The sequence below is a fragment of the Gossypium hirsutum genome, chromosome A07 (genome assembly GCF_007990345.1).
Source record: "Gossypium hirsutum isolate 1008001.06 chromosome A07, Gossypium_hirsutum_v2.1, whole genome shotgun sequence".
In the NCBI taxonomy this organism is placed as follows: Eukaryota; Viridiplantae; Streptophyta; class Magnoliopsida; order Malvales; family Malvaceae; genus Gossypium; species Gossypium hirsutum.
Window position 1 is genome coordinate 50,220,529 of NC_053430.1, and position 22,902 is coordinate 50,243,430.

The 22,902-nt window shown below is 34.1% G+C and overlaps 1 protein-coding gene across 1 annotated transcript; it reads left to right on the forward strand.

Annotated features, from left to right (window-relative positions):
* Positions 1-7,895: 7,895 nt before the first annotated feature.
* LOC121232282 (abasic site processing protein YoqW) lies at positions 7,896-11,713 on the forward strand. The gene is made up of 7 exons (XM_041117976.1): positions 7,896-8,095; positions 8,632-8,717; positions 9,346-9,458; positions 9,721-9,786; positions 10,594-10,694; positions 10,808-10,873; positions 11,105-11,713. Exons 1-7 carry the CDS (start codon positions 8,093-8,095, stop codon positions 11,492-11,494), a joined length of 825 nt encoding a protein of 274 aa, XP_040973910.1. The 5' UTR covers positions 7,896-8,092; the 3' UTR covers positions 11,495-11,713.
* The last annotated feature ends 11,189 nt before the right edge of the window (positions 11,714-22,902 follow it).

Sequence of the window (22,902 nt, forward strand, 5' to 3'; positions counted from 1 at the left end):
GATACGAGTCATAAAGGCCCAATCCAAGTTCAAGAACGTGATGGGCTCAAATTGCCACAAGGCCCAATAACGAGATCAAAGGCCCGACAAATGCGGTCCAAACTAAATGGGACCATTCAAGAGCTTGTTAGCAAGGCCTTAGATGCATACACGAGAGAACAAGAAAATCAAGATTCACTTTCTTGTTTTCAAGAAAATCAAGAAATCGAATCTTGGCCCAATTTTGCTGTTCGAAGAGAAAATCAAGATTTCAAATCTTGGAAATCTTGGCCCAAGAAACCAAATCTTGCAACCAAAACGCATTGGATCTCCATTACGAGCGTCAACGACCCAATTTTGGTAGGAGATGGATCACGAGCCCAAATTCTTGAAGGCGAGGCCCAATAACCAAAATCCAGCCCAATCAAGAAATTTCTTCATACTTAGTTGAAAATTAGGTCAAAATTACAAAGGGCCCAATTTGTAAACATCTTACTTGTTTAATTTAATTTTTTAATCTTTAGGAGCATTACATGTAAAATTCGGCCCAAAACAGCCCATATAAGTGCATGGCCGAATTTACCTTGTTATTTTATTAATTAGGTTTAATTTTTTATTAGTTACTTGTGAGATTAGGATTTGTTGGAAGCCTATATAAGCATTGGCCAGCCACCCTTTGTAAAAACATCTTATTATCATTCAATATATTAAATTTCAGTTTGTTAGAGTGCAGAATTTTCTTTGGGGTTTTCTCCAAGAATTCTCTCTTGAGCTTTCTTTAGAAGTTGTTTTAACAATCTTTTGATTGTGGGAGCCATCTTCAACCTTCTTCTTGCCATCGATATTCTTTGGAGGGGAGATTAGAGCCGTTTGAAGAGATTTGTGAAATCTTTCGGGATTTCAAGGATCTTTAGGACTTATCCTTTAATTTTTGCTGTTCAATTTCTTTTCTTTATTTCTGTTGATGCCGAATCTATATCTAATATTTTGATGTTCTTGTTTGTTTTCCAGCATTGATTAAACTCAAGATCTCATCGTTTAAGTTGTTCTCCTATTGGCAGCACCCATTCGAACCCAAAAATCCCCAATTCCTAGGGTTTGGCCGATTGGATTTCTTTCAATTTGGGAATCAATTGATTGCTGGAAATTGGGCATTCTTGGCCGAATCAATCCCTTGGCAGATTCGCATCTTTTCTTTCTTCTCAATTTCGTTTGATTCATCGATTCTATTTCTTTTCTTCTTGCTGCTCTTTTAATTGAATTTGGGAATTTTAAATTCAAATCTGATTCGGTTTAATCTTGTTCTTTGTTTTTGATTTCAGATCTGTTCGTCTAGGATCTTTCGTAGGAGTTTCTCGTGACTTGGCAACTCGATCTTGGTCCGCGTGCGTCCCTTTATCATTTGATATCAGATTTTGGGCGTTTTGGGTGTTCTTGGTTGATTTCTAAACTGATCTCTATTTTTTAAAGCATAAACAGCAGTTTTACCCAGAAAAATTGTTCAAAAAAAATTCATTTGAGTGGGTAAACGTTGTCCTATTGATCTGAAATTTTACATACATATTTTTGGCACTGTGATTGAATATAAAAAATTATTCCCGCAAAAAAATCAGTCAAAAAAGTCAAAAAAATCAAAAAAATACAAAATTCAATAAAAATTTAAAAAAAGATTCAGCGGGTTGAATTTGGTGCCCAAAATTTCCAGATCAAAAATTAAATATATAAGGACACTCCAGATTTAATTTCGTGATTTTTGGAGATCGGTAACACCTCGAACGAAGTTGTCAAGTTACTCCGCAGTTTTTCAGGTTTTCTGTTTTCAGCAATTTTTATTGATTCTTAGCTGTAGGTTTTCATTTGTTTACCTTTATTCTTCCTTTACGTTATCTAACACCTTCTTGTTTCTTGTGTTAGTAGGATTTAAACGTGTGCACAACTTCTTCCTCGGTGCAACACGAATCAATTGGTGTCTCGTCAGTTTTTGGCATCCTAGTGCAAATTAGGATTCTTTGGTAGTTTGGTTCACACTCTCTAATTGGTTGATATAAACTCTGATAAAGAACTCACAAGATTGAATTCGACCTCATTGAGAATTTGATTTTTTCTTTTGAGTGATTAACGGTGAGGTTTGATAACTTTTATTTTTGAGTGTTGAGTGTTTTGCAGGTTTTAAAAAAAATGTCTACAGGTGATAATAATAGTGACATATTTAAAAAATTCCAACAACAGTTGGATGAACAGGCTGCTGCTCTTCGAGCTTTGACTGCTACCATCAATGAGGTGCGATTGAATCAAGAACCTCAATATCGAGATCCAATCAAAGAAGATAGGGATAACCAACCCCAGAGGCGCGGCCCTCGACGTGTCACTAGAATGGATGATGATTTTCATGATCGTGGGCAACCTTCTTTGGCAAAACCGAAATTCACAATTCCCCAATTTCGTGGTAAGAATGATCCTGACGCTTATTGTGAATGGGAATCTAAGATTGAACTTATGTTTCGGTATTATAAATGTCCGGATGATGAAAAGGTAGCGTTAGCAACATTGGAATTTTCTGATTATGCATTAAGTTGGTGGACTCAACTTGGGGTAAACCGCCATTGGAATTATGAAGGTGAGATTTCGACATGGGATGAGTTGAAACAGATTATGCGTAAAAGGTTTATTCCACCTCACTACTATAGAGAAATTAAAACAAAGTTGAGAAGACTTATCCAAGGTAGTAGGACAGTGGATGAATATTTTAAAGAGATGGAGATGCTCATTCAGAGAGCTAATGTGGAGGAGGATGAAGAAACAACTATGGTTCGATTTATTGATGGTTTGAACAGGCCGATAGCTAATACATTGAGGCTACAAACTTACATTGATTTGGAAGAAGCAGTTCATAAAGCCATTGAGATCGAGCAACAACTAAAGGAACAAAGGTTTGGTTCCTTCTCGCCTTCGCAATATTACCGAGGTAACAATTCCAATTCTGATTTTAAGAGCTCAAAATCACCTTTCGTTACTAACAAGCCTTCTTTGAGTAATGGAAGCAAGCAATCAGATTGGAAAAAAGGGGCTCCTGTTAAAACGCAAACACCTTCTAAGCAGCCCAATTTAGGAGATTCGAGTGCGAAGAGGACTCGTGAGATTGAGTGCTTTAAGTGCAAAGGGCGTGGTCATTATAGTAGGGAATGCCCTAACACGAGATTACTTCTTCTGAAAGATAATGGTGAGTACACTTCCGACTCTGATAAAACAGATCCAGATATGCCAGAACTTGTGGATGACAGTGATAATGGCGAAGAGTTGGTCGAACCACCAAAAAAGGGGACTTTGCTAATTTCCATTGCTTTGTAGTTCATCGAACCCTTAACATTCAAATGAAAGATGATGAGAGCCAAAGGACCAATATTTTCCATTCTCGGTGTTTTATTAAAGGTAACTTATGTTCACTCATTATTGATAGTGGGAGTTGCTCGAATGTAGTGAGTAGTTATTTGGTGGATTCTTTAAAGTTGCCTTGTACCAAACACCCTAAGCCATATCACCTTCAATGGCTTAATGAATGTTCCGAAGTTAAAGTTACGAAACAGTCCTTGGTCACTTTTAAACTCGGCAATTATGAGGATGACGTATGGTGTGATGTAGTCCCCATGCATGCGGCACACTTGCTCCTGGGACGACCTTGGCAATTTGATCGCGATGTTACACACCAAGGTAAACTTAATCGATACTCCCTTGTATTTAAAGGCAAGAAATTCACTTTTTCTCCTTTAAATCCTACTGATGTATATAAAGATCAATTGAGGATGATAAAATTTTGTGAGGGGGTAAGGGAGAAAGAGCAAGTACAAAAGACAGAGAGAAAAGAGGCTAATAGTAGTGGAAAAAGTCAAAATTTAAAAAGCCCAAAGGTGAGTGAATCCTCTAGTGGTAAAATGAGCGGAAAAAATCTTTTGGCAACAAAAAAAGATGTGAAGAGAGCCCTACTTAATAAACAGCCTTGTATCCTTGTGAGGTTTAGGCAAAATTATTTATCTTTATCTAACATTAACGAAAATTTGCCTAGTGTGCTTCAATCTCTTTTGCAGGATTATGAGGATGTTTTTAGTGAGGCCCCTAAAGGTTTACCACCTTTACGAGGGATAGAACATCAAATTGACTTAGTACCGGGAGCTTCAATCCCAAATCGACCAGCCTATAGATGCAATCCCGAGGAGACAAAGGAATTGCAAAGGCAAGTTGAGGAATTACTAGACAAAGGGTACATTCGTGAGAGCCTAAGTCCTTGTGCTGTTCCTGTCTTATTGGTGCCAAAGAAAGATGGTACGTTTCGTATGTGTGTTGATTGTCGCCCAATCAACAAGATAACGGTAAAGTATCGACACCCAATCCCTAGACTTGATGATATTCTTGATGAATTACATGGTTCAATAATATTTACAAAAATTGATTTAAAAAGCGGTTATCATCAAATTCGAATGAGGGAAGGGGATGAATGGAAAACAGCCTTTAAAACAAAATTTGGATTGTATGAATGGTTAGTTATGCCTTTCGGCCTTACTAATGCACCTAGTACATTTATGAGATTAATGAATCATGTTTTGAGGCTACATTTGGGTAAATTTGTAGTAGTTTACTTTGATGATATTTTAATTTACTCAAAGTCATTAGATGATCATGTTTTCCATGTTCGAACCGTTTTGGATATTCTAGGAACTGAAAGATTATTTGCCAACCTTGATAAATGCACATTCTGTTGTGATAAACTAATATTCTTAGGTTTCATAGTTAGTGCTCAAGGTATTCATGTCGACGAGGACAAAGTTAAGGCAATTAAGGAGTGGCCGACTCCTAAATCGGTAACTGAGGTGAGATCTTTCCATGGTTTAGCCAGTTTTTATAGACGATTTGTGAAAGATTTCTCTACTATTGCTACCCCATTGACTGAAGTTATAAAGAAATCAGTGGGTTTCAAATGGGGTGAAACCCAAGAAAAAGCTTTTCAAACTCTAAAAGCTAAGTTATGTTCTGCTCCTTTGCTTAAATTACCTGATTTTGCTAAAACTTTTGAACTTGAGTGTGATGCTTCAGGAATTGGAATCGGCGCCGTTTTAATGCAAGATAAGCAACCTATTGCTTATTTTAGTGAGAAATTGAACGGTGCACAGTTAAATTACTCGACTTATGACAAAGAACTATTGGTATTAGTTCGTGCACTTCAAGTATGGCAACATTATTTGTTGCCTAATGAGTTTGTCGTACATACAGATCATGAGTCTCTTAAATGGTTAAAGGGACAAGGTAAGTTGAGTAAAAGACATGCCCGATGGGTAGAATTCATTGAAACATTCCCTTATGTGATTCAATATAAAACAGGTAAAGATAATGTAGTCGCAGATGCTTTGTCTAGACGATATACTTTAATAACTACATTGAATGCTAAAGTCTTAGGGTTTGAACATATTAAAGAGTTATATGATGATGATACTGATTTCAGCCATATCTATAAGAATTGTGGACATACTGATTTTGAAAAATTTTATCTTGTCGATGGCTTTCTTTTTCGTTTAAACAGGTTATGCATACCAAAGTGTTCCATGAGAGAATTGTTGATTCATGAAGCCCATAGTGGGGGATTAATGGGACATTTTGGAGTGGCCAAAACACTAGACATATTGCAAGAACACTTCCATTGGCCACATATGAAGAAGGATGTGGAAAAGGTATGTTCCAAGTGCATTACATGCAAACAAGCAAAATCTAAGGTAATGCCTCATGGCCTTTACACTCCTCTACCGATTCCTACTTCACCTTGGGTAGATTTATCCATGGATTTTATTTTAGGTTTGCCTCGAACAAAAAAAGGAAGAGATAGTATATTTGTTGTTGTTGACAGGTTTTCAAAGATGTCACATTTTATTCCTTGTCACAAAATAGATGATGCTACACATGTGGCAGACTTATTCTTTAAAGAAGTGGTAAGACTTCATGGCATCCCTAAAACAATTGTTTCTGATAGAGATGTCAAATTCCTTAGCCACTTTTGGAAGGTATTGTGGGGTAAGCTTGGTACTAAATTGCTTTATTCTACTACATGTCACCCCCAAACTGATGGTCAAACTGAAGTAGTTAATCGAATCTTAGGGACTTTATTACGAGCTGTTCTGGGAAAGAACATTAGAAATTGGGAAGAATGCCTACCATTTGTTGAATTTGCATATAATAGATCTATTCATTCTACAACTGGTTATTCCCCATTTGAACTTGTTTATGGTTTTAACCCACTAACAGTACTTGATCTTGCGTCATTAGCTCTTGAACACGTTATGAATTTAGATGGCGAACAGAAAGCTGAGTTGGTGAAATCCTTACATGAGAAGGCTAGACAGCGAATAGCCAAAACAAATGACGCCAACACCAACAAAGCAAACAAATGGCACAAACGGCTTGTACTAGAACCCGGAGATTGGGTTTGGGTCCATTTGAGGAAAGAACGATTTCCTACAAAAAGGAAGACTAAGTTGGACCCAAGGGGCGATGGGCCTTTCCAAGTACTCGAGCGGATCAACGATAATGCCTATAAAATTGATCTACCTGGTAAGTACAATGTAAGTTCTACTTTTAATGTGGCGGACTTGTCCCCATTTGATTTTTTAGATTCGAGGACGAATCTTTTTAAGGAAGGGGGAATGATACGAGTCATAAAGGCCCAATCCAAGTTCAAGAACGTGATGGGCTCAAATTGCCACAAGGCCCAATAACGAGATCAAAGGCCCGACAAATGCGGTCCAAACTAAATGGGACCATTCAAGAGCTTGTTAGCAAGGCCTTAGATGCATACACGAGAGAACAAGAAAATCAAGATTCACTTTCTTGTTTTCAAGAAAATCAAGAAATCGAATCTTGGCCCAATTTTGCTGTTCGAAGAGAAAATCAAGATTTCAAATCTTGGAAATCTTGGCCCAAGAAACCAAATCTTGCAGCCAAAACGCATTGGATCTCCATTACGAGCGTCAACGACCCAATTTTGGTAGGAGATGGATCACGAGCCCAAATTCTTGAAGGCGAGGCCCAATAACCAAAATCCAGCCCAATCAAGAAATTTCTTCATACTTAGTTGAAAATCAGGTCAAAATGTCAAAGGGCCCAATTTGTAAACATCTTACTTGTTTAATTTAATTTTTTAATCTTTAGGAGCATTACATGTAAAATTCGGCCCAAAACAGCCCATATAAGTGCATGGCTGAATTTACCTTGTTATTTTATTAATTAGGTTTAATTTTTATTAGTTACTTGTGAGATTAGGATTTGTTGGAAGCCTATATAAGCATTGGCCAGCCACCCTTTGTAAAAACATCTTATTATCATTCAATATATTAAATTTCAGTTTGTTAGAGTGCAAAATTTTCTTTGGGGTTTTCTCCAAGAATTCTCTCTTGAGCTTTCTTTAGAAGTTGTTTTAACAATCTTTTGATTGTGGGAGCCATCTTCAACCTTCTTCTTGCCATCGATATTCTTTGGAGGGGAGATTAGAGCCGTTTGAAGAGATTTGTGAAATCTTTCGGGATTTCAAGGATCTTTAGGACTTATCCTTTAATTTTTGCTGTTCAATTTCTTTTCTTTATTTCTGTTGATGCCGAATCTATATCTAATATTTTGCTGTTCTTGTTTGTTTTCCAGCATTGATTAAACTCAAGATCTCATCGTTTAAGTTGTTCTTCTATTGGCAGCACCCATTCGAACCCAAAAATCCCCAATTCCTAGGGTTTGGCCGATTGGATTTCTTTCAATTTGGGAATCAATTGATTGCTGGAAATTGGGCATTCTTGGCCGAATCAATCCCTTGGCAGATTCGCATCTTTTCTTTCTTCTCAATTTCGTTTGATTCATCGATTCTATTTCTTTTCTTCTTGCTGCTCTTTTAATTGAATTTGGGAATTTTAAATTCAAATCTGATTCGGTTTAATCTTGTTCTTTGTTTTTGATTTCAGATCTGTTCGTCTAGGATCTTTCGTAAGAGTTTCTCGTGACTTGGCAACTCGATCTTGGTCCGCGTGCGTCCCTTTATCAACTAATCCCTAGTTTCACTAAGAAATCCGATAAGCCTGACATTTTCAAGATGGTAATCTTTTTATTTAAGCTTCTCTTATTCCAATAAGTGTGTTCAACTTTGCATAGTCTTCAATTTAAATCCATTTTTGAATTTATTGACAGTTTCTCTTGTTATTTATTTAGGCGTTCGTTTCAAACATCTTTTTTATTTGCAATTTGCTTTTGAAAGAAAGAGCTTAGGTTGAAGGTTTATGAAAATATGTCGAAGAATGCATATTTCTCTTATGTGGGAATAAATATGATTGAATGTTTTGTTATATTTCTGTATTTTACCTATTTCATTGATATGATTCTACTTTTAGTTTTGAACTTCTGAAGAAGTAAAAACCAATACATTTTTAAAAGAAACAACCAGACACACCTAAAAAACATTTTACCGAAATCTTCCGATGATACTGTCACTGCTGCTTTAAGTTAATTTTGCCTTTAAATGTCTATCCTTGCTCAAAAATTGCTACCAGTTTTAACAAGTACAGTTCTATATACCTTCTGACATCACAAAGTGGGGAAATCTTTTCTGCTAAGTGAGTCTTTTCAAATCCACAGTTCAACGCTCGATCAGAATCAGTATGTGAAAAGGCTTCTTTCCGGCGCCTCCTTCCCAAAAGCCGGTGCTTAGTGGCAGTTGAAGGGTATGGAACTAAGAATGGTACATTGATCTATTTATGAAAAATTCACATATTTTGTTGCTGCATTTGTTCTTATGCTCTGAAAATTCAGATTTTGAAGCCCTTTGATTTATTTATGAAGATGCCGTAGCTGAAGCCTGAAAACTGCAATAATACCTCGCGTGCTTCTGAAAACTGAACTGAGAATTGATACTAGATGTTACAGAATAGAATTTCTCTGTTTCTTTATGATATCTTCCATGGTGTGATAGATGAGATTAAGCTCCTGTAGTTGCTTGTTAGAAATTAGAGTAACTAATTCTTGTTGGTTGTTTTCTAAGCAGAGAAAATAGAAAATGTATTTGATTTTATGCCACATTGTAAGACTGTATGGGTAAAAAAACTTTTTCTAAAAGGAAATTAGTAATTCTAAGTTAAATGATTACTCTGGCCAAAAAAAAAAAAGATTACTGTGGTATTTCTTTTCCCTTCATCTGAAGTTGGTCTATTTTCATGAAGGCTCTGTTCTTGTAGTTGTGCAAGTGATCTTACCAGAAGAACTTACTCTTTCATCCTTTGTGTCATTATTTCCTAATTTCCTTCTTGTTTTTATTTCCATCTTGTTCAATAAAGAAGCAGTTACTCTTGTCAGGTTCTATGAGTGGAAGAAAGATGTTTCGAAGAAACAGCCATACTACATTCATTTCAAGGATGGTAGGCCTCTAGTGTTTGCTGCTCTTTATGATTCTTGGGAGAACTCTGAAGGTGAAGCCCTTTCTTCATATTCCGGTCTTTATAATTTGAAGTAACTAAATTTCTCCTCCCCTATTTTTATTATCTCTGCTAATTTAATGGGTTCCCTGCTTGTTCATTTAGGTTAGACAATGACTTATTTTGGGCTATGCTGATTTAAATTTAGTAATGATGAAATAAGATACCTCTTGTTAAGATTCAAGATGTGGTTTTCTTTTTTCTTCTGAAATTATAATTAGAGTGAATAACACATTAGTGTATTGTCTTCCTGCAGGTGAGAAACTTCACACTTTTACCATACTTACTACTTCCGCGTCGTCAACTTTTCAGTGGCTTCATGGTGAGTTATACTGTAAATTTATTTTGTGCTTAATGAGTTTTTCAGCAACATATTGAACTATGAACATATGACCCATGTAGTCAAATATTTTCCGTGTGAAACTTCGTTTGTTGAATTATTTGTTTATTAGTTTCAGCAGTGCAATATTCCTTAACTCTGACAGTTATAGGCCCTCTTTCTTTTTAATAAATATGAGGTGGTCCTTTTTAGGAGTAAAATTTTCCATATAAGGTTTGTCACATTGAGCTATTGCTGTGAAGTTGTATTCCCTTAATTTTTCCCCTAAATCAATGTCAAAATTAAGATAAGCAATCAATGAGGAGTATTATTAAGTCGGAGGAAGATATTGTTTTCTTTCCATCTGTACATAATTTATTCCACTAGCTACCACCATCTCCTAGAATCTGCTTGGATGCAAGCATCACCTAATTGGAGACTATAGATGAATATGCTTATGTCTCATCTACAATAATGTGAGAATAGTAAGTTATGTTAATGACCTGAATAAAGAAAAAGGCTCAAATGTATGATTACTATTTGATATTCCAAAGAATCATGATAAGTTCTTGAGATTTGCATATGCGAATATATTTTGATGATAGTGAGTTGCTATATGCTGCTAAGCACTACATGAGGAAATTTGTTTAGTCGGATCAGTTTTCAGATGCAGGTTTGCCAGTGTTTTGGCCGTCTTTTTATCTGTTTCCGTTTATGTTAATATGTTCTTGAATAATTTGATTTTCCTGCCATTAATCGTTGGAAATTTAAGAATCCTTGTATTAACACATTCAATTAATGTCTATGTAGACAGGATGCCGGTAATTTTGGGTGACAAGGGATCAACAGATGCATGGCTAAATGGTTCTAAAACTGATATGCTGCTTAAACCGTATGAAAATCCAGATTTGGTAAGAGCTTTCTGAATCTGAGAAATCACAAGGGTACAACTGCATTTTAGATATGCTGAATGATAATGAAGATATGAGTTTGTTTTTCTTATATGCTAACATTTGACTTTCAGGTGTGGTATCCAGTAACGCCTGCAATTGGTAAGCTGTCTTTTGAAGGACCTGAGTGCGTTAAAGAGGTAGTGCCAGCAGGAATTTATGTTATTTGGTTTCATAATCTAGGGATATCATTGGTCTAGATACAACTCCAAGAATGAGTTTCTGTTTGGTTTCAATGATTTTTAACTTGGATTCATTGTCTAGCTCTGCTTAGCTTTTTTACAGAAAAATGGTTGCATTTAACTAAAATTTCATGGCGTCAGGGTTTATTCCAAGAAATCCACTAATTACTTCTTCAACTATGTTCGTAGGTACCACTGAAGACACAAGAAAAGAATTCTATCTCAAAGTTCTTCTCAACAAGGAAAGTTGAAAAGGAACAAGAATCAAACATGGAGCAAAGTGTGTGTGATGAATCTGTCAAAACAAATTTGCTGAATAACTTAAAGGAGGATCCTAGAAGCACAGATGATAGACTTGCATCCTTAATAGATAAGGACCATGATTCAAAGTCTAATGTTCCTGTTCCATCCCTTGGGGATGTAGGGAAGAGCCAAGTTAAAAGGGACTACGAGGAGCTTTTAGCTGATACCAAGCCATCTAAAGATAAAATCGAAACAAGCCCTGCAAGGAAAAAGGGAAACATCAAAGGTGGTGGTGATAAGCAGCCAACACTATTTTCGTACTTCGGGAAAAAATAGCTACTGCTTGAGTATCGATATGGCAACTGCATGTGTATATAGGAAGTCTAGGTTGTGTTTTGAATGCTCGGCAGGTTCTGCATGTAGGATTTGTGGCAAATACTAATCTGCATTTTGCAATTGTAGTTTGGAGGTTCCCTCAGCTCTTTGTTTTGCCTGGGGAATGGATGTAGGACTCTTTAACTTCAGAATTGGCTAAGATGATTATATTTCTTTTCAGTAGCTTAATCCGAAATGCATTTAGTCCACTCGATCTCAATTCCCATCACAAAATGTGAAAAAGAAATTCTCATTCTAACAATCCCAGAGTTCAATAAGAACAGACATCTTCATGGTTCATATATTTTCACCGAAACAGAGCAGAGCATTCAAATAAATCAGCGAATATATATATATATATTTGCAACCATAACATGAATAATACCAAGAAGAAAAATTTTGAATAACCTAAATAGAAAATGTATGTAGAACTAAAACTTGAATTATCATTTCTTGCTCTCCTTGCCATGTAATTCTAAGCAAACTATACATTCCTTTACTAACATCCAAGGTATCGAAAATTCGTGGAATTATGTTCCTAAACATATTCAAATAAGTATTGTAGAGATCATTGCAAAAGGGTGTGATGGAAAAATTGATTTAGAAAATGTGTTTGTTTGTACTAGAATCTATGAGTAAATAAATTTAATCGCCATTGGAAAAAGTAGAGGTCTTGGGTCTTAAGTGCCTAGGTTCGAGACCCACCATACACAAAGTGTGTCATATGCTAGTGCCATGTGTAGGTTTAATCAATTCATAGTCCAGATTGTTTCAATTCGTAGCTTGTTTGTGTTGGAGTAGTTTGATTCGTTATTCCAGTTCTCAAGCCATTTTTGTTTGTGTTGTAATAGTTTGATTTTACACTTGGAGGTTACTTGGATGTGTATTTGTACTTGTAAACTTTCGAAAAGGAAGCTTACATTTTTCATTAACCACCTTACTAGCGATGCAAAATAAATAGGCTAATTTCTTATCTTTCAGTATAGTATGTGTGGTGGCACTTACTTGCAAGACATGTCTCCATCAATCTTTAATTCAATAAAATTATGATGAATAAATAAAATACACTATAAGAAATATTGAAAATAGTCATAAAAAATATATATATAACTGAGAAAGAAAAATAAAACAATACTTAAAACATAAAAACAAGAAAAACATAATTTTAAGATAATATCAAATATTCTAATTTTTCACATTATGATCTTCAAAGAAATCTCATGAAAATCATAATTATTAGAAGCATGGTTAGCTTTAGCATCGTAGTAAAACTCTACTTTTTTTGCAGAAAAATTAGCTTTCATTTCATCATTTTGGAATGCAAAATTTTATCTCAATATTCTATCATTCCATTTAATGGATGCTTGATAAATTTCACTAGATGCTTAGATGTATGTCAGGCACGTGACAAATGCCCCTTCATACCATATTAATAGCATAAGTTTTCAATAACTTTGAAGGATGATTTTGACTACATTTTTTTTCTATAACACCTTTTACTTAAACTGGTTGGTGGATTTGAATGCAAGATACCACATTCGTTGCTAGAGGAACTCAATCAAGCAATAGACAACAATCATGCCATGGAATTTCAAAGATAATTGAGTAATCCTATGCAATTGAATGTGGACATGATCAATTGGCCTACTTGTGAAAGTTCGGGGCTAAGACACGAACCTTGGGCCAAACTATTAAGTTGCACACCATGTCTCGAGAGAATGGATTCATGTCTCAAGACATGCTTCTCTTGAAAAACTATTTTATCTTTGATGTTTGAATGTCTCGAAACAATTTGTCAATCATCTCGAGACAATGACCCTTATGTTGCTAAAAAGAAAGATAGAGACAATGAACATTTCGATTTATAGTGGTTCGACCCCAATTTCCTACTCCACTACCTTAGCTTTCCACAACTAAGAATTTTTCCAAATTCACTAATTTGATAACCTTTGAAGACAAATTTTAACCTTACAAACTCCCTTAAGGTTTCCACCCGAACCTTAAGATACAAACCCTCTCAAAGAGTAAATACAAATAGCAAACTAAGAAGAAATCCTTACAAGATTGAATTATTTGCCAATTAAGCACTAATAAACAAGAATACATTTGAGCTAAAAGAATAACAATGAAAGCTCACAAGTGTGTACAAGAAAAGTAGGAAGGTTGAGCACAAAGGTTGATTGATTGATCTTTTAGGCTTGAATTATCTCTCTTGTTGTTGTAGGATCTTTGGAAGCAAGTATTTATACCCCTAATTGATTTCCAACTGTTGTGGTTGTTGGAGATACGAATAGAGCCGTTAGTGATGTGAAAACCAGTGCATTTAATCCACTTGCAACCGCGAGTATCGATACCTGCTAAAAATGTATTAGTAATTTTTGCATTAAATGCAGAATTCAATGACTTTTGGAGCTAAAGATATTGATACCAGAGAACATTTTATCGATACCATATGAAAAAGTATTGATACCGGATTGATACTAGAGAATATTTTAAAAACTATCGATACTTGGCCAAAAAGTATCGGTACTTTTTAGCCTAGAGTTATACTGACTTGTTTTAAAAATAATTTGACTAGTTGAAAGAATTCTTACTTGACTAAAATAATTTTAACTTGATTTTAAATTTGATTCAAAAATTTTCTAAGAGTTCAAAGAAAAGATTCAAAATTTTATTTCTTAGACTTCATTTGAGAAATCATTTTATTAATTTTGTTCAACTTTAACTTAAACATTCGGTAAATTTGTTTTTGAATAAATTGCTCCCCCTTAATAAAATTCATTTTCAATTTAAGTTCTAAATAAAAAATTGATATAAAATAAAAAATTTGGCATTCATTTTTACTTTGAAAAGAATGGACAAATAATTTGCATAAAGTTAATTTAATTTAGCACAATATCAATAAATTTACCTTTACTTTCCCCCATTTTTGTGATATAAAAAAAATCAAAATAAAGCTTTAGGAGAAAAAGACGGTTAGTTTAAGATTATATATAAAACTAAAGAAAGAATGAACTAATATTTTCAAAAATAAAAAATAAAAAAATCAAAGTTTCTTTAAATATTGATTAAGCAATAAGGTGCAATAAACCATAAACATAGAAAGCAATAAAAATAGTAATGCAAGTGTCATGAAAATGATATGAATGTATCAAAGCTATCCTAATCTTCATCACTAGGGGAAAATAGAGGAGTCGGGGGTGATGTGCTAAAAGTGATGCCATTTGCATATCTAAAGTCAATAGTCGAGAGCTAACCTCATCTCTATGAGATCTAACCTCATATCTAATTCTTTGAACATCGTTACTCAAAGAGTGTAGAGCATAAAGGATGACAATATTAATATCTGAAGAAGGTTGAACAACCTGAGATAAAGTACCCAGAGGAGGAACATGCTTGGATGCCAGAATATCTTCAAATGCGCCTTTGACATTGTCATTTTCATTTGCATTCAGATGACCACTCTTGATCCATTCACCGGAGTTGGCATCATAATGATAACCGGCATGGTGAAGTGCCCCATAACTAATAGGCTAATTAAAGGAAATGGGGGTGTCTCCAAGGGTACTAATCCCTAACTTCCTAAAAATATATGACAAATAAGTGCCATGGGGAAGGGTGAGGTTTGAGACATCGCCCTCTCGATAGCCTTAGTTATGTCATTGTACATAATAAGGGCTAGGTCAGGATTCTTATCGGAATGGGTAGAATCAAGCCATTAATAATCGGTGTGATGAAGCTTGGCATGTTTCTTGATAGGACGCAAATTTCAAATGATAATTAGATAGAGAACATGATCATAGATATTGAGTTTGAATGTCCAAACTCAATAAAGAAAGTGGAATTGAACAACCCCTTTTCATCGGAGTTACCTCCGAGAGGCAAATGAAGCAAATTTCCAAACTCTTCCAACATAAGACGAATGGGGATGTTCATAAAAAAGGATGTGATGGCAATAACGATATTGTTAGACTCAACATGTTTGAGTTTGACATTAGAGAAGAAGGCTTGAACAAGATTATAAAAAGTTGATGAGAAAATTTTTAAAAAATACACCCAACACCAATTTTGAAAAATCTGAGTATTTTATGTGTATAAGTTGATGTATTATGTCTGCGTGACAAAGTCTCACGAAAAATTCTGTTGTTCTTTTCTTACGAGTACTGATGCTTATTGATTATCGAAATTCTTGTAAAATTTATTGTGTCTACTTTTGAAACTCACTAAATTCAATTGAACTTACTTCGTTACTTTTCATTCTTAGGCATTTTGATAGTGGAAGAATGATCAATTGAAGGGGGCAACGCCAGAGCTGTGTTTGCGAGTGAGCCACCTATTTATTTTTGTATCATGCATGGGAATTTGGAGGATGGCACATACATGCATATTGAATTTAAATTTTGTAATTAACTTTGTCATTTCTATTTTAAAAGTGAATTACCCTCACTCTGGACGTGCATGAATAATTTTAGTGATTTGTTGATTATGAAGTTTTAACACCTATATGTATGTACCATAGTTGAACAATAGATGGATAACAGATTCTTCTTTTATAAATCGTAACCTTCTTTAAAAAAAAAGAATATATTACAAAAAGGAAAGAAAAATAATAGAATTTAACGTAAAGAGAACTCTTTAAATCTATCATTCTAAAAATTTTAATCTAAGTTAAAGGGTTTTTAAACTGGCAGTAACGCCTCAGTGTTTTTGGGGGACTATCTGGCTGAATGGTATACGCCACATCCTCCCATCGAGTTAGGGGTGTTACATTACTACTTCGTGACTCAATTAGATTAGTAATTATTTTCTTTAATTAATTTAATAATAGTTTTTGCAATATGCAATCTTTGGGTACGATCCTTAGAATATTTACCAATATTCTGTTGTAACATAAATTTATATTACAATTTGACCCATATGCTTGCAGATACCACACTTAAATATTAATATTTTTATTTGCATGATTTTTACTCTAAACATTCGCATGTTTGGAGACAGTCAAGTTCTTGGCGCCGTTGCCGGGGATTGTGATAGTGAAACTTTTGTTAGATTGATTATTGTAGAATAAATATTAGTCGAAAGAAGAACGAGCTAGATAGTGTTCTAATTTTTTTGTACATAATTAAATAATTTTATTTTGAATTTTTTTAGTTAATTAAGTATTTTTATTTTAAATTTTATTTATTTATCTTGTTGGTTATCAAATTTAATCATGGATGGTGATTTTTTTTTGGGATGTGTATAAACAAGCTCAATCGAATTGGTGGTACGGAGCTTCGACAAACCAATGGATTTACGATTAGTAATATGAGTAGCCTCAGTATTAGAAAAAGCTCCCACAAAATTCAAACAAGTATACATCTGAAACGGATGGAGCTTCGACGAACCCATGGAAGGAAGACGAAGTATACGAGGAAGGAGTACACAATCAAAGGGAGATCATGGAGAACCAAATATCGCTTATGATAGAACTGCTTTAATAAAGAAATAAAACAATGGAAGAGATACATGAGCAACCTTTAGGGGTATCCGAGTATTTAACCAAAACTCCTTGTGATTTGTATGACCATATGTCCGAACAAGAAAGCTGTGAGTGAGAATTCCAAGCTAAATAAAAGAGAATCCAAAAATAGTTGGATCAACTAGAGGAATTCTTCCAGAAAAGATATAAAGCAAGTACTCCATTGAAAGTGGTTGAACATGATGTCCCCAATTCTGATCCAAAGGACCAATGCATTACCAACAACAATCCGAAATTAAATTTTAAAAGTCAACAAGAGTTTGAAACTGAGACGAGAATGAATTGAATATAATCGTAGATGCCTCTGATCCAACTAACCTAGATATAGATGTAGTAGTAGATTTAGCAATAGAATTAGAGGTAGAGGAGCTTCAATCGTTTCTGAATAAAAGTGTAGACGAGACGATATATTTTTTAGCCATAACCGAGAAGGTGCCAACCAAAGAAATAGACGAGTTCATCTCATTCTCGTTTGTCGATAAATATAAAGCTCGGGAAACCAAAGCTTCTTGTGACATGGATGGGAGGAAGCTCGAGACAATAATACCATGAAAAATACTTTAGGGTTAGCTCGGATTCGGCACTGACTTGTAATATGGATGTCACGCCAGTGAAAGATAAGGCAACGACAATGGTATTGGCAGAAGGTGTTGGTTTACATATCTCGATGGAGGGAAAAAATACATATCAAAGTCTCAAAGGCTAGCTGAAATACGGATCGTCCTAATAAAAAAATACTTTATTTAAAATTCTTTTAATTTTAAATTCTTTTTTTCATTTAAATATTTTAATTATTGAGTTTAATCTTTAATTAAGGTATTTTTATGTGTTTTACTAATGGTTTTTAAGCTCAAAATAGGGGGAGGGGGAAATAGAAGAATTGAGAATGTGGAATTTCGCGTAAAAAGGAGGCCAAAATAGTCGAGGCGTCGTGACGAGCACCATCGGGATTTCACAATGAGCCATCTTTGTCATGATGGGAAAAATCGCATCATCCTGACGGTACCAACCACATCCCAACGTGGTTCTACAACTTCACAATAAGGAAACAAACAGCCTGTGTCGTTACGGCGAGAAGCATCGCGTTGCCACAATGTGAGGCCCCACGTCGCAATGAGAAGAAACGTACATGTAACGACCTTGGGAATTGTAACGTCGATGCAACATTGTAACGAACCAAAAAGCCACGTTGTGATGAGGTGATGATTATAAAAGGGCCCTCGTCATGACGAGCCTTAATTCAACTGCACCCAAACGATTTCCTTTTCCATTTTCCATCATTTTCCTCTATTCCAATGCCTCAATCAACCACTACTCTGTGTATTTCATATTTTTAGACATTAATTTTTCAATTTTTTTTCCTTTTCTCCCACTCGAAAACTCTCCTCTAAAGGGCAATCAATCTCTAACAAAGTCAAACACGATGGCTGAGGAAAAATAGACATATCGGCAATAAGAAAAGCCTGGTGACATCTTTCTCTAATTTGTTTACTTTATTGTTGAATTTTGAACGATGGATTAGAGAACCTGGATTTTTGAAATTAATTTGTCTGATTGATTGTGAGAATTGTATTCGTTGCCATTATAAATGACTAGCATCTTGAAAAATTGAGGAACGCGATGTCCTGAATGAACCAAGGAGACAGTTCGTCTCCAATAATGTTGTTGCTTGAATAAAAAATTTCAACAAACTATTGATCCCAAAATGTGGCTTCGATTTCACCACGCAGTCATTTCACGACCCAATAATTACAAAGGTCAATCGATTATGGTGGAATACATTCTGCCGACAACCACTCAAATCGATTGTAATATCAATCGTTCAGGAACTATACGCAAATTTTCTTAAAACCCAAGAGAACAAAGTCTTTGTGAAAAGCGTGTGCATAGACATCTTTCAAATAGCAGTTGAGGTTGTTCATAAGACACCTCACTATGCTGTTGATTTTTACTAAAATTTAAATGAAGACGAGGTAGATTATGATGCAATAATTAAATTTTTAACTGAGGGTTGAGACCATTGGGTCCGAAAATAGGTGACCTAGGAGCCATTACGATTTCAACAATCAATTATGACCTTGGAAGCCAATATGTGGATGTATTTTATTGGCACAAAATTATTCCCTACTCAGCACATCATAGAAGTTATCCGTAATCATGCTCTTTTTTTGTACGTTATCTTGCAAGGCTAGTAGGTCAACATGGGAGACTAGATCTTCGTGAACATGCGACAATGTGCCGAAGGGCATACACGAGGAATCACATACTCGCACCTAATCACGAAGATGTGCCGGAGGGCTGGTGCTGTAATTGATCCTGAAAAACCGACTTGTCCACCAAAAAGTATATTGGGTAAATGATATCTTCTCATTAGCATTAAATGGTTGATGAAAAGTAAACGTGGCCACAGGTCGTCCGTCTTTATGATGGATGACTTGATCACTATTTGATAGTGATTGGCTTTTCAAGGAAGAAGATGTAATGGTTACCATAAGATAAAATAGGATCATATTGGGAGATCGGATATTATCCCAAAGAGATTAAGGGTATCCTATGAGGGTAACCCACTTATGACAAGGTTATTGGGCGAGCACTGAATAGTTACTTTAGTAATGGTATGTCGTTGAAGAGAGCTAAGTCACGGTATTATAGTGGAATAACTTCGTGACTAAATGAGTCTATAATTAATAGGCAAAAAGTTGGAAGTTAATTATAAATCATTTGAGCATCAACTATATATGTCCAATCAGTCCTTCCATTAGCTTGTTAAAACCATAAATGATTTGCGTATCTAAATAGACATGAACGAAATGAATAGAAAAAAAGAAATGGGAAACATTCATGAATGATTATGTTTTCTCTGAAATGGAGAAATGGAATCATTTGGAAATGAATGTAGGTTTCCAAAAATGAAAATAGAAATGAAAATAAAAATGGGAACTTGCAATCCTATATAGGATTACTTAAAAAACGATGAAAGAATGAGTTTATGTTTTTGGACTGTTTTGAAGCCATTAAATGAAAATAAATCATTTGGTCATAGTGAACATGTTGAGTTGTGACATATTGAATGGATTTTCTCGAAATTTTACATAGGGTAAAATCGTTAAAATTTTATCTGTATTTAACGAGATTGTTTTCTTGGCATTTTATAATTAATTATTACATTTTTTATATTAGTAGGTTGGGAATGAAATATTAATAAAATAAGTGTTTTTACACATTTTTTGCTGTTTTGATGACCCGGAAGGCCAACTTGATCGAGAGTGACTAATGGGGTAGTTAAGTGTGTAGGATGTCAATTCAGGTCCAAGAATACAAAAAATGATCGTCGGGCCACAATACAAGGAAGGCCATGTTGCAAAATAGATCAACAAAGCTGCCAAGGCTAGAAAATCACTTAACGTCATGACGAGGAACTTCCTCTAGTCATGACGACGCAGTGATTATAGGAATGAGTTCACGGTGGCAACGTCGTGATGAGGAGTCTTTCCACGTCATGATGACATGACGAAGGTAGGCCAAAATGAGTTGACTCTTTGGACAACACTATTGGGATATTTCCATATTTAGACCCTAAAACTTTAAGAGTATATTGTATTAATTAGTATCTAAATGTATCTAGGCACTAAGTAACCCGCAGCTTACATAAGTAACCTTAGGGTCATCGAAATTGGGGGTACAGACTTAGACAGACAATTTTTACTATTCAGTTTTCTTTGAATTTTTTTTATGTTCGCTTAGTCGGAATTTCTCTATGCCAATGTGAAGACATTTACGAGCGGAGTTTCCTTCGAGCCCGCGCTTCAACATATATTCACAAGCATTCTCTTATATCTTTCTTTTTTTATATTTCGTTAACCTGATCAATTAACATTTATATGAATGTTTGAATAATTTCTTGCGCTTTATTTATATCTTGCATGTTTCGGTTAACAAACTAATTTATCTGTTAAGTAATTATTGATCTGAAATTAGGTATTTAGTTAAGAGTACTTAGTATATTAGGGAGTGATGCCCCCTGATAGAATATTTAGATAGGTGAAACTGGTAGAGTGCCTTGTCATGTATAACTTGTGCCAAGTGGTGAGATAGAGAGGGTATTCGTATGCCTAGGAAGAGACCAGAAGGGTAACTTAGGTGGTAATCTTTAGTGAAGATGAGGCCGGAAAGGTATTCTTAACTAAGGGTGATAAATAACTTAATCGAGGATAAGTAATTATTTAATTAGATAATTAGGGATTTAATCAATCTTAGGCTAAAGGCTTGCATTGTCAACACTAGGAATAGGAAATTCCATTAGGTTAGTTTAGGTATATTAATTTAATTAGTTTAATTAAAATATTAATTTTGATTCACATTACTAATTCGTGACTTGATTAGATTAGTAATTATTTTCTATAATTAATTTAATAATAGTTTCTCCAATATGCAATCCATTGGTAATAATCTTCGGAATACTTAACGATGTTCCGTTGTAACATAAATCTATATTATAATTTAACATGTACGATTGTAGATACCGCACTTAAATATTTATATTTTTATTTACACAATTTTTACTCTAAATGTTCACATGTTTGGAGGAGGTCAATGACAGATAAAATCCATTTGCTTTTTAGTTATCTTGATTAGATGCCCTTTTCATATTCTAAAATTGTATTTGGATAATGTTGTTGTTATCATGTGGTGTAATACTAATTATGTATTTGGATAATATTATTAATTTCTAGTATTAATTGTAGTTTGGAAGCTAATTTATAATTATTCAATCTTTATTTTTTATTTTTTTATAACACAATTACAAATAATTTATTTGACTTTGGTTGTTTTCAATTTATGACGGTTAATATTCTAATTTAATAATTGAGTATTATTATATATTTAAAATGATTTATTTATTTATAAATAAATTATTGCAATACATGTAAAAACAATTTAAAATATAAATTTATTAATATATATATATAAAGTAAACTCAATCAAATAAGGAAAAGATAATAAATTCTTAAATATATAAATTTTTATTAAAACAGCTTTTCAGGAAAATATTTTCAGGAAATCTACCAAACAACAGAAAATATTTTACACAAATTCATCTAAACACCAGAAAAGTAAATCATTTTCCAGAAATCATTTTTCAAGAAATTATTTTCCAGAAATCATTTTCCAGAAAACATTTTACCTGCAAACAAACGGAGCCTAAATGTTCACATGTTTGGAGGAGGTCAATGACAGATAAAATCCATTTGCTTTTTAGTTATCTTGATTAGATGCCCTTTTCATATTCTAAAATTGTATTCCTTGAGCCTTTAGCATCTGGATAAATTTCGGCACCCAATACTCATGACAAATAATTTTTAGCTAAGATATCAAGAATCACAAATAAGGTTTTGGCAAGATTCAACCTAATATACAACAGCAATATTTAGAATATGAAACATTACATAGTTAATAAAATTTCAATAAATAAAACTTAATTACTAAAATGTATAAAAGTTAGCACTAAAAATATTCAAGAGCTTATAAAAGGTTCAGGATTATCGAAATGACCATTCGAAAAATAAATAAAAAAATAATGATGAATAACTACAAGAGGTATTATGTACAAATATTAAAAATGTAGACTTCATACCAACATGTGTAGATTACTATTTTAATTTCATCTAATACATAAATGTAAAATTAAAAAAAAAATCAATATGCACATTCAAGAACATATATAACGCAACATCGAGAATATAAAAATAAATATATTACACCTTAAATTAATTAACAATTTAATCGAATGAGTAAACAATTAAAATGCCTTAAAAAATAAATATAATACAAGTTTGAAATAAAAAGT